The following is a 13,513-nucleotide window of genomic DNA, read 5'->3' on the forward strand; positions in this document are numbered from 1 at the left end:
TATGGCCATTCATTTATAAAGGAACGTCGTTTTGGTGGCCTGAAAATGCAAGCTTTTGAAATCGGGTTTCAAAAAGTGAATTTTTTTTTTAAATTATACCCTTATCATCTCCATGTAAACAACAAAAACATGAATTTATGAAAACGTTGATGGCATGCGCATGCGTAGGCCTATTAGATGTTCAGTTCAGGCATGTAGTGTTTCTTTACAAAGTGGCATCACCAACTACTGGCCTGGCATGAATAATGCAGCGTTTTTAGTAGTTTTTGCAGATCCTCGTGAACAGGGATCGTTTTGATAACGTTCTCATCTGTATGTGAAAAAGCAAAGGAAAAGCATTTCTGTTTTTAATTAGTACATCGTTTTCATGTAAACATACCCTCAGAGTTCTAGTCATTCATTTGTTTTCATGCTTTCTAATTAGTCCACACCTGTTATCTGTTCTGTTAATCATCATCCTCTGTGTGCATTCAGTCTTTCTCAGTTCAGTGTCTTGTGTTAAAGTTACGTTCCTGTGTGTAAAGCTTTCTGGTTGCTGTTTATTAAAAAGTCTTATAATCATTCTGTGCCATGCATCATCCTTGGTTTTCAGTATACATGCAACTATTGTGCTATTTACATGGCACAGATTGTGGCAAAATATTTTAAATCCATCTTTTGTCACTGTTCTGCTGTCACAAAAAAGCCTGTGGTCTTTTCTTTATCAAGGGTCACTGTAACCTGGTGAGAAAAGGAAGATGGAGTGATTAATCTTTCTTTACAGTGTCTAATGAACAAGTGCATTTATCACTATTAACCTGAGTCTGCGAACAACCCTGTAATTAAATTGTTATCTACATATAATGGAAGTCAGCAGGCTGTGAAATTTCAGGGATCGATGGTTATTGATTTCTGTCATAATGGGCAATGTTGTATATGCAGACTAATTATACATGGACGCATTTTGTATTACTCTTCATTTATTTACTTTCCTCAGAATGAATTAGCTTCTAAAACAAAGCCTCCTGAGGTGGTCTTATAATGAGTGTTTGATGTATCTAAACTCTGAGGAAATAAATAAACATGCTGTGTATGCAAGAGTTGGTCAGTGCAGTAATTGTACCCGTTATAAATCTGTGGCAGAATGTGATATATGTAAGGGATAATGTACATCCAGTCGGTTATCTCAGAATAAACCCCGACAGGGTGATCAGGACCCCGACGCAAAGCTTTCGCAGAGAGAGCAGTTGCTAGCGTGGCAAGTTCAAACTAGATGGACATTTAAAAGATATGGTACAGTCACACCACTTCTTAAACAGCATTTCTCCAGAATCACACATAATTAATTATGGGGATAAGAGATATTGATCTGAGATGATGCTGTTTTAAAATCGTACCTGTTTGTTATCTTATAATCCATTATAGTGTACAAAATGGCAGCAGCTGCGTTTGTATGAAAAAGAGTGCGAGTCCATGATACTGGATGACATAATTAGAGCCCAGTCTTATTAGAAAAATGTACCTGTGAGGACATTTTTGCAAAACAAAAATGCGTAGCTCCATACAAAGCATTTGTAATCATGCCATTTTAGCTTGTTTTTGATCTCTCATCTTTGATCTCTCTTTTACTATGACTCGTCTTTCACGGGATTCGATTCGTACCCAAAACATGATTTTCTCAGCTTTTTGTTGTTTTTTACACATCCTAAGTACCGAGCAAACTCTTTTTGTCAGAAAAGCGAAACATATGGAGCTGGTTAAGCGATGCAAAGTCCAAAATGAATTTGTTTACAAATCATGCACTTTGGTATAAGCGTTTTGATAATATTGTGCAAGGAGACAAAAAACAAGTCTTTATTAATCCATACCTGACACAGTAATCATAACTGTGTATGAAAATGATTTAAAGGTGCCGTAGAATCAAAAATTGAATTTACCTTGGCATACTTGAATAACAAGAGTTCAGTACATGGAAATGACATACAGTGAGTCTCAAACTCCATTGTTTCCTCCTCCTTTAATAAATCTCATTTGTTTAAAAGACCTCCGAAAAACAGGCGAATCTCAACATAACACCATTAATATGTACGCCCCCAATACTTGCATATGCCAGCTCATGTTCAAGGCATTACACAAGGGTGGCCAGTATTAACGTCTGGATCTGTGCACAGCTGAATCAACAGACTAGGTAAGCAAGCAAGAACAATAGCAAAAAATGGCAGATGGAGCAATAATAACTGACATGATCCATGATTACATGATATTTTTAGTGATATTTGTAAATTGTCTTTATAAATGTTTCATTAGCATGTTGCCAATGTACTGTTAAATGTGGTTAAAGTTACCATCATTTAATACTGTATTCACGGAGACAAGAGCCGTCGCTATTTTCATTTTTAAACACTTGCAGTCTGTATAATTCATAAACACAACTTCATTCTTTATAAATCTCTCCAACAGTGTGTAATGTTATACTTTAGCCCGTTAGCCACGGAGCACTATCAAACTCATTCAGAATCAAATATAAACACCCAAATAAATACTATACTCACATGATCCGATGCATGCATGCAGCATACATGACAAACATCTTGTAAAGATCCATTTGAGGGTTATATTAGCTGTGTGAACTTTGTTTATGCACTGTATTATAGTCGACAGCTCAGGGGGGCAGGGAGCGTGTGATTTAAAGGGGCGGCGCGCTGCCAAAATCAGTGTATAGTTAATGATGCCCCAAAATAGGCAGTTAAAAAAATTAATAAAAAAAAAATCTATGGGGTATTTTGAGCTGAAACTTCACAGACACATTCAGGGGACACCTTAGACTTATATAATATCTTTTAAAAACTGGTTCTAGGGCACCTTTAAAGTGCTTTCTGTTTTAATGCCTCTAGGGTTCATTACTTTTGGAAACTGCAGTGATACGTACGTATTGGTATTTATTGGTATGGATAATTAAATAACTGTACATAAATATTGATTTGACTGAATTTTAATATTTTATTAGCTCACCAAAAGCAAAACTTCGACAAAGAAAAAACGTTCCTAGCAAGCATTTAGTGCTGCAGACTTCAGTTACCCGGATGAGTAACCCGGATAACCGTGATAGACCCTTTTCGCATTTCCGGGTTTTTCCGAAGCGGAAGTCGTCATAGTTGGCTAAAATTCTATAGCGGTGAATGAGAGAATACAATAAATATATTTTTTTGTGTTTCCATTTGCTCAGATAGCAAAAGAAAAACTCCACAATAGTGTTTTCACAACTTTCAAAAAGAGGAAAAAAATAGAGAAGAGCATTTAATAACAGCAGTCAGAAGAGAGAAAGATGTCATTTTTACCTTTACTCCCAAGGTAATACAATAGTATGTATAGTGTGAAAAAATGTTTTGAAAAAAGCCTCTTGTGCTCATCAAGGCTGTTTATTTGATCAAAAATACAGTAGTATTACGAAATATTACAATTTAAAATAACTATTATACACTTTAAAATGTAACTTATTCCTGTGATGTTAAAGCTGAATTTTCAGCATCATTACTTTAGTGTCACATGATCCTTCAGAAATCATTCTGATATACAGATTTGGTGTTCACAAAGCATTTATTATTATCAATGTTAAAAACAGTTGTGCTGCATAATATTTTTGTGGAAGCTGCGATACATTTTATTAGGATTTATTTGATGTATAGAAATTTCAGCATTTATTTAAAATATTTCTTAATGCATCCTTGCTGAATGATATTAATTAAAAAAACTAAATAAACTGCGGGTCCCACACGTTTAAATGGTATAAATGTGTGTATATATATATAAACTGTAAGCTACAACATCATTTAACTTAGTGGAGCAAGTACTGTAAGTCTTTTTTCTATTCCTCCGAGTGTGTTTCACCTCTTCACCCATCCTCTGTATGTTCTGGGCCGGGATTTCAAGGAGATTGAGTAGAGGATTAGAGAAGCTCAGTGTTTCATATCTCAAGACACTAAATCAAGATTGACTTCACAGACGCGCACACGCATAGCTTTCTGGCCTTTTTAGAAGTTGCACTTGTCTGCAGGTTTGTTAGTGGATGTCTTTATAAGTACTGAAGTGCTTACAATGCCGTCTGTAAGAAAGTTCATATTGCCCTCCATCAAAGACCCTTTTGTGGGTCACTGTGCCTGTGCTTACTGAGGAAGCTTGTAGTCAGAGTTAATGGGACGACAGCCATTACCTACTTTAAGACATCAAAATGGTTCACAACATCAAATATTAAAATAGTAACTGTAAAAGTTAATGGCAAGGAGCTATCCCGTATGTTTTTATATTGCTTATTAACTCGCCACACTCCGAATGCATTACAACATGAATGTCTTCAGGCAAAACGGACAACTTAAACAGAAGTGTGGTGCATGAAGTTAATTATGGAAGCCTGTTTATGCTACAGTGTAAAAAAAAAAAAAAAAAAAAAAAAAAAAAAGGTAATTCACTTTATATCTTCCAGTATTACTTTATATCTCACAAAGCGACTTTATTGCAATTGCAACTTTGCTTTTGGGAATTGCAACTTTATATCTTCAAATTTTACTTAATATCTCACAAAGCAACTTTATATCACAATTGCAACTTTATTTTGTAGTGTTACTCTTACAATGTGACTATATCTCTCAAAGTGACTTTATATATCACAATTGCAACTTTGTTTCTTGTAATTGTGATGTACAAAATGTACAAAAAATGTGTATCAAAAAAAGTAAACACTATTAATGATAAAATAGAATACAGAAAAGTCAAGTGAAGGCTTATTTCTTACAGTGTGACCGTATTTCACTCTAAAAAATAAAGCATTGGTTCAACAACAAAAAAAAAAAAATATGTTAACGTTTTCCACTAGAATTTTTAACTTAAGCCAATTGGGAGAATTACATTAATTCAAAGCAATATTTTGAGTTGATCCAACATAATGTTTTAAGTAAGGTGAAGACTTTTTTTGCCACAATAAAAACACATTTCTAAGTAACATGAACTTAATAATTGTCAACATGAATGCAACTATTTAAGTTGATCCAACATAATGTTTTAAGTAAGGTGAAGACGCTTTTTGGACACAATAAAACACATTTTCTAAGTAACATGAACTTACCAAGCACTGCTTGTCACCATGATGGTAACTCTCCAAAAACCCACATTAACAGAAACTCTTCTAAATTAGCATAACAAAACACTAATAACTGCTAAATCTCCCTTACCATTAATCTTGTGCAAAAAACATTATATAACACTTAATTTTAGCATTTACTCTCCCTTTCAAGTGCCATGGGCAAAGCATGATGGGAAATATAAATCACAGCCCAGTTTCACTTAACTTAAGTTCATCTAAATGAAAAGAAGTGTTCATACAACTCAAAACAATGAAACACGTTTACACGTCATCAGATTGTATTTTACATTAACATAACTTAAAATTTAAATACATTTTTGATTAAATGAAAATGTTAAACTATGACAAGTCATGATAGTATATCGAATCAATAAGCATAATTTGTGTATATATATTTAAGAAATGACTCAAGGTCCCCTGAATTAGTTTTTAGAGTGTTTTTATTTTAAACTACACTGTAGTTGTCGGTTTGACTTAAAAAAGTAAGTTACCTGGTTGCCTTAAAATTGTGAGTTCACTGAAATTAAAAATTTGAGTTAATACAATGAAGGCGAATGGTTTAATCAACAGAAACTCAAAATATTAAATCATCTGAACCACATTAATTTTTGAAGTTGATTTGACAAAAGAAAAAAATGTTGTGATAACAAATCATGAAAATGATTATTTATAGTGTAGAGCTATAGCCCAAATTGTGCAGCCCTTTTTTAAACCTCATCTCACAATTACCTTTGACTATTTCTCTGAGGCGTAAACGAGATTCGATGTGGAATTCTGCATGTACAACATCTCTTTTCATGTACATTTTTTTAGTTTTCGTTGGCCTTTTACAAGGCCTACAACTTCCGAACATGGTGTAGATCGCTCAAGGCCGGTTTCATACTCGAGCCCTTAGTGGACTTTTTCTTTTGTAACCACCCTAATTGGCATATTACACCATGTTCAGCGATCCTTTTATGATTCACACTTCCCTGTGGACGAACTCCCACATTCCCTTGCTCATCGCTCTGTAGCACTGAGGGAGTCACGCCACGTTTGGGATTCGGATTCGGATGGCTGTCACACCAGTTCATCCCTGAGAACATCAAAGCCTTTCGACTAGAGGCTTTGAAGTTCCTTCCAAAACAACGAACTATTCCTCCACTGGCATGTGGATCAAATCGAGGAGAATGGGAATTGGACTGGAGTGCTGTCATTACTGAAGGATGGCCTAATGACATTAAACCAAAAATGGCTCTCACAGCGACCATGGAGGCAGTACTTGAGGGAGCTGAGCTGGTGTGTTTTACTAATACGTTAGCCCAAGGTCTAAACCAGGCAGGTTCATGAGACGAATCCAAAATCATGTTTTGCCCTGAGAATACAAACAATGGATCTATTTTCATATCCTGATGTTCATTTGACGAATGTGTATGTATACAAGGGTATAATTATGCTGTACATAACCCCAAAGGAGAAATATGAGGAGTTCGAGGTCTATCAAGGTGTGTGTGTGTGTGTGTGTGTGTGTGTGTGTGTGTGTGTGTGTGTGTGTGTGTGTGTGTGTGCTTTTGTTTATATTACATTGTGAGGACCAAATGTCCCCATGATGTAATATAAACCTGAGTTCACCTACATCGTGGGGACCAGCCAGCGGTCCCCACAATGTAAATGGGTTTATAAATCATATAGAATGAGTTTTTGTGAAAAAGTAAAAGTTTGCACAGTTTCCTGTGAGGGTTAGGTTTAGGGGTAGGGGCAGGGTAGGGGGATAGAATGTACAGTTTGTTCAGTGTAAAATGCATTGAAGTCTATGGAAAGTCCCCACAATTCACAAAAACAAACATGTGTGTGTGTGTGTGTGTGTGTGTGTGTGTGTGTGTGTGTGTGTGTGTGTGTGTGTGTGTGTGTGTGTGTGTGTGTGTGTGTGTGTGTGTGTGTGTGTGTGTGTGTGTGTGTGTGTGTGTGTGTGTGTGTAATAATAATAATAATATGCTTCTGTAACATTTCCTCAGAGTTAGAAACAGTGCTTTAAATGAAAAACAATACCCAATTATTTTGGTTTTTTAGGTTTTAGTCAGCTGAATTGTTATTAACTTGATTTTTAAAAAGTAAAACATGCTGAAAACACTTAAATTGGGCTTAAAATAAATTGGGCTACAAATAATGTTTTTTTGTTGTTGTTGTTGTTTTGTTGTTTTTTGTCTATGCTGCTGCTCAATTTTTGTATATAATTTAAAGTAGGATAGCTTATTTAAAGTTAGCTTACATTTAGAACAAACCACTTTAAAAAGATTTCAGGACATGTAACACTGCAGACACACACACAGGTTTGTTTTGCTATCTTAGTGAGGACATTCCATAGACATAATGGTTTTTATACTGTACAAACTGTATATTCTATCCCCCTACGCTACCCCTACCCCTAAACCTAAACCTGCATTTTTAATAAAACATTGTTTAGTGTTTTTAAAGCAATTTTAAAAAATTTCCTCATAAATCACAAAAACCTGCATGCACACACAGACACACACATATATATATACTGGCCCTTTAAGAGCTTCTGCTTATGTTGTTGAGGTGATTACATTTGGATTTCATCATGTCAGCATCATGTCACATATCACTCTAGTCTCTTTCAACAATGTCTGAGTTGAGTTTGACACGCACATACTGGGTTCCATGTTTTATGGGGACTTTCCATAGACATAATGATTTTTATACTGTACAAACGGTTCTATCTCCTAACCCTATCTAAATATAGAATTTTGGATCCTAAAGTAGAATTTTGGATCCTATTGTATTTTTGGCCATATGTTTAGGTGGGTCATCATTTGATCTGGTGGGTCTGTTGATCATTTCCAGTAATCACAACACATACGGTGCCCCACTTTTTTGTGCATCTCCAAAAAGCAAGTTTACTCTTCCCTTACTGTCTGACACACTTCCATAATCTGCTCTGCAAATTTGGGGCGTTAAACAAGATGAATTTGGTTAGGATGTGGTAGTGAAATGTAACAGTGCTTTAAAATGTCTAAAATGGCTTTTTGATATCATGTTTCAGAATTTCATTTAATTTACTCCTTTACAAAAAAAAATAAGTTTACTGAAGTATGGTATTATTATACTTCTATAAAAATAAAAATAAGAAAGTATACTTTCAGTCTACTTTTTTGTACTTCTCAGAAATATACTTCAGAATCAGAATGAGCTTTATTCGCCAAGTGAGCACAAACACACAAGGAATTTGTTGTGGTACTTAAAATTACACTCAAGTAGCGTATACTTGAGTCTTGACTTATACTGACAGAAAAGTCAAAGTATTTGGCCTACACTCAATGTTTTGATCGAGACATGCTTAAAGGTATAATTAAGTATACTTGGCCTATTAATAGAGTAGCCTATTAAATACTTTTTTCGTATAGTTTTACATACTGTCTTATAAACTTACATTGTTTGAAAATATTGATTTATAAAGAAAACAGATATGTTCCTAATTCTAAGTATCTAAATTTTTGTGTAGGCAAGCTATCCATGTTTTCACTGATATATGGTAGAGGGCGCTATTGAGCATCTTCTGAAAGAGTACAGAATCTTCGGATCAAAACACAGTTAAAAAAGAAGCAAAAACAGAAGACTGCTTATACGCAAATGTAAAATAACATGATCATCAAACATTAAACAGCATATACTGCAAGTTCAAAACTGCGTAACGTTACCGAATGAAATGTCGACCCAGGAAGGGTTAATGACTGTGAAGCTTTGGGGGTGTTGATGGACTCTCTTTACTCCATCTGTGTTTTGATCATAATTCAAAGATCATGTCTTTGACCATAATGTGATTTTCTCAGCTTTTTGTTTAAAATATTTCTTTTTAAAACGAAACTTACCCACATTCAAGTGTTGATAAAAAATGATGCATGAAGCTAGAATAAAATGGAAAGAGTTAAAGATATATATCAAGTATAAACTAGTATTAATAGTTTGCTAAGAGTGTACTTCGAAGTGTACTTTCATAAACTAAAAAATGTACTACAAAGTATTTAACTAGTAAACTATCAGTATATCTATAAATTCACTTGCAGTATAGTTACAGTACAAACAAAAAACTAAGTTGTAAACTAGTAGTGTACTTAAAGTTTACTACTATTACACTAAGTAGTAGTACTGAAGTAGTACTGAAACAGTAGACTTACAAGTAGTGCATTGATATTAGTACACTCTAAAAAATACTGGGTTAAAAACAACCCAAGTTGGGTTGAAAATGCACAAACCCAGCGATTGGGTTGTTTTAACCCAGCAGTTGGGTTAAATGTTTGCCCAACCTGCTGGGTAGTTTTACTTAACTCAACTATTGTTTAAAAATTACAGCATTGCTTACTTAAATTCCCACAATATCTGATAATATCTTTAATAAATGAAACATTTAATTTAATTTTAGATTCATTTTAAGTCAGCCATGTAGTCATTTTCAAACAATAGTTGGGTTAAATAAAACTACCCAGCAGGTTGGGCAAACATTTTACCCAACAGTTGGGTTAAAACAACCCAATCACTGGGTTTGTCCATTTTCAACCCAACTTGGGTTGTTTTTAACCCAGCATTTTTTAGTGTGTATACTTACTACATAAATTCTATTTAAAAATATACTTGAACTTAAGTATACTTAATAAAAATTAACTATACTTTACTATAAAAATAAAACTAACTATAAGTATACTTATTTTTGTAAGGGCTACTAAAATACAAACTTGATATAAATATTCTCTTTAAAAATAGTGGCTTTTTGGGAGAAGAAGAGGCTAATGCAATACTGAATACATTTTGTGTGTGTGTTTTCTCTTCTAGCGGCCTGTTCGCCAGCCATTATACTGAGACACATTACAGGGAAGATGGACAAACTGTTTCCAGCACTCACAACTCTACGGTACGTCAAGCAGTCTCACACACATTTATCTTTTGGCACACACACCCCAGGAAGATATTGCATTGGCTCTTAATTGTTGGCCCATTTTAAATACTATGAGAGGAAATCAGACTAACTTGTAATACATTTGCATGTACTTTTCTGGGTTAGTTCACCCAAAAATGAAAATTATTTCTTTCCTGTGCAGAGCAAAAAGAGAGATGTTTAGTCAAAAGTCCAAACTGTTCTTTTCTATACACTGAAAGTTCATCACAGACAATAAAGTATTGAAAAAGTATCACAAAAGTGGTCCATAATGCTTAAGCACTATCTAAGTCTTCTGAATTCATACTTTGTGAGAGGAACAGACTGAAATGGAAATAAAAGGAAGAGACTGAGAAAGTAGGCTAATTTTTACTGAAAATCTTACTAAATAGCTATAGTCGCCATTAACTTACGAAAAAACAGCTTAAACATTCAACAATAAAATTAATTTTGGGTTACAAGGAAGGAAGAAAATTGTGCAAGTTTATGAAAGACATGAGGATGAGGATCATTTTGGGTGAACTATTCCTATATTGTTGTGAAATAATGCTTAAAAATCTTCAAAAGTTAAACTGCACTGGCTAGTGCACTAGCATTCTCTGACTGTCCGTCTTGCCAGAAAGCTGATTAATCTTGCTGTGATGTGATGTTGACACAAGAACAGCGTCTTGACATTATTGTCAGGCCTGATTTAAATTGTCTGCTGGGTCTTTTGTACTTTTATAATTAGACTAGTGCTAAGAACCGTAACTGACAGCTTTGACAACATGTTGCCAGCCCCCTCTTCCCAATCATACATGTGTAGGCTTGACTATATTATTCCTGCTGGGCATATTTAGCTCTTATTTATAATCGTTTAAGCCTGTCCAAATAACCATGAACAATCTTTTGTCTTCAAAGCTGAGGAGGTCTAAAAAAAATATCAAGCTTTTCCAAAAAAATTAGTTCATCAAAAATAGGTAAAAGCGTTTGTCAAGGCTTTGCTGCGAGTGGCAATAAGATACTTGACTGACAATCTTATATTTTAAATGGAAAATAATATCCAAATAAATAGAAGCCAAGGATTGTGGGGGAAATTAATAATAATGAGAAACTGCTTTAGTCAGAATCAATGCTTTGAATCAGAAAGAGGTAGATTATAAAATGATTTGGGTTGAATAACTGTTGTATGAAAATTAAGATTTTATCAACTTTTTTCCACTAAAACAGTCTACATATGTGAACTGTCATCCGAGGCAGACACCGAGAAAAGCAGTTTAGTATTTTCTCTGGTGATCCTTAAAAAAATCAGGACATTATGAAAGAAAAATGACCTTCTTTTACTAATATAAGTCTCAGACTTCACTTTGCTGGCCTAGTGTATTATTCAACAGGGCCATTAGCTAGTGAGTCATCATTTTTAGCTCTAGCTGTTTAGATATCCTCCATCTAAGGCTGTTTCTGGTACATTCTCTGCTATTCTTGGTCTGGTAAAGCTTAAAGATGTGGAAATGGTAGCCACAAGAATGTTTTGATGTGAAGGATTTGTGCCATCAAGCGTTGATTGCTTTTGACAGAGTGGTGTGTTTTTGAATGGTTTTGTGTGTGTGAACATTTGTGTGAGTGATGGCAGTTAGCCGGTCCAGCCTGTGGCTACCAATTGGTATTTCCAAATGAAAGGTCTTTGGGGGCTTGTGCCAGCCAAAACAGGAGAGAATAGTTTCCCTATAAAATAGAGCAGCAGATTTTCTTCGGGCAGACAGCTTCTTAAATATGACTTTTGCTACGTGGCGCTATGGTACATGATCTCATTGGACCAACATTAACTGCATCCCAATTCAGAGGTTGCATCCTTCCAAGGTCGATTGTGCCACAGCGGCGCGAGGAATGCTGTCTCAATTCGAAGGCTCCTCCAAACAGTCTTGTCAAAAGTGGCAACTTCGGTACCACGTCAGTACCGTATTTTTAAAAATGTGATACCAGCATTCCCCCCTAGCAGTTTGAGTGATGTTGGGTGGATTCTAAAACACCTCTGGTTGGCCATTTTGTTCATGCGCTCAACAGATATGTCTGTGATTGGCTGCAATGATCAACGCTTCAAAAGCATAAAGAAATTGACATCTTTGATGCTCTTCACCAATTGCTTACACAGATACACACGGGCAGGCATCAATCAGTGGATCCCTAATATATCCGCTGATAGACGCCTGCTTTCAAACGTTCCTGTGTGTGTCTGTGTAAGCTCTTGGCGAAGAGCATCAAAGTTGTCTATGTACAACGTGTTTTTGAAGCATTGATCATTATAGCTAATCACAGACATATCTGTTAAAATGCTACAGGGGAAATGCTGGTATCGTCAAAAAAATTGACAATACCTGCATTTCCCCTTATCATTTTAAGTGTTTTGACACCACTACCTCCAAATGCATCCTTTGTTTCCTGTGAAATGAAGGATACAACAGATGGATCCTTCGTGGCCTTGCCTGCCCCAGAAGTCATTGTGCGCCAGTAGTGACAGGATTTTTCTTTTTTTTTTTTTTTTTTTTTTTTTGGGGGGGGGCCAATTGCCAAATTACACTTTTAAATGCAAGTATTGGGTTTCAGCTTAATCAAATATCTAATGATATGAATGAACAAATAAAAAAAACTTTAAAGTGTATCAAATGTTGATTTATATCTTACTAAGATGCGATTGTATGTAGTTTATATTCTTTATTACATACTGAAATGAACCATGGTAAACATATTTAGACAGTTTGTGAACCTTGTTTTGTTTTCATACAGTTTAATATAACTTTCTAAAAAGACCAGTACAAACATTACTGCCGTTCATCAACAGCAGCTGTCACAGTTGCTAGGTGAACAATCCCCTGTAGACTAGACCATCCCATTTAATTAAAAATTCTCAGTCGGACCGCCTTTGAAGGCGTGGCCTTTAAAGTCAGCATCCTTCAAAGGATGCAGCCTCTGAATTGGGACGCAGCTATAATTTTGCACCTAAATGGGATCTCAGATCCAGTAAGTCAATGATCCTATTTTATGGCTAACTGATTTCCGAAATAACCCCACTTTCAAGTTTTCGAGTTAAACATCTAGCTTTTGGGTCAGTGCTCAAGTTTCATGGATTCAATTACTTAATATGCATAGAAAATGCAGTTCATACATAGAGTGACTTCTATGTTGAACACAATTTCTGAATTCAGATTTAATTTGATATTTTTTGGACATAAAATAAAATATGTCAGGATTATACAATTGTCCCATATCATAATGATAAAAAAGCCAAGACCAACATGCAGAAAGATGCAGAATATAAAGCAGGAAATTACATCATAGAGAAGACCCCTGCAGACCTTCATGACTGTGTGTAAAGGTCAATGAATAATTTGACCTTTAAGGGACAAGACAAGGTTATACAAGGTTATAAATACTTTGAATGTTGCGATCCTATCGGACTTATGATAGTAACCTGAATCGTAACAAAGCAC

At 35.1% G+C, this 13,513-nt stretch overlaps 1 protein-coding gene across 1 annotated transcript in view; it reads left to right on the forward strand.

Annotated features, from left to right (window-relative positions):
• Positions 1-13,513, forward strand: part of adam12b (ADAM metallopeptidase domain 12b) — a 130,992-nt gene that overhangs the window by 42,793 nt on the left and 74,686 nt on the right. The window contains exon 4 of the mRNA XM_067367317.1: positions 9,944-10,022. Coding sequence (XP_067223418.1) covers positions 9,944-10,022 — 79 coding nt within the window. The remainder of the gene's footprint in view (positions 1-9,943; positions 10,023-13,513) is intronic.

This window comes from Chanodichthys erythropterus, chromosome 18, assembly GCF_024489055.1.
Source record: "Chanodichthys erythropterus isolate Z2021 chromosome 18, ASM2448905v1, whole genome shotgun sequence".
NCBI classification, from domain to species: domain Eukaryota; kingdom Metazoa; phylum Chordata; class Actinopteri; order Cypriniformes; family Xenocyprididae; genus Chanodichthys; species Chanodichthys erythropterus.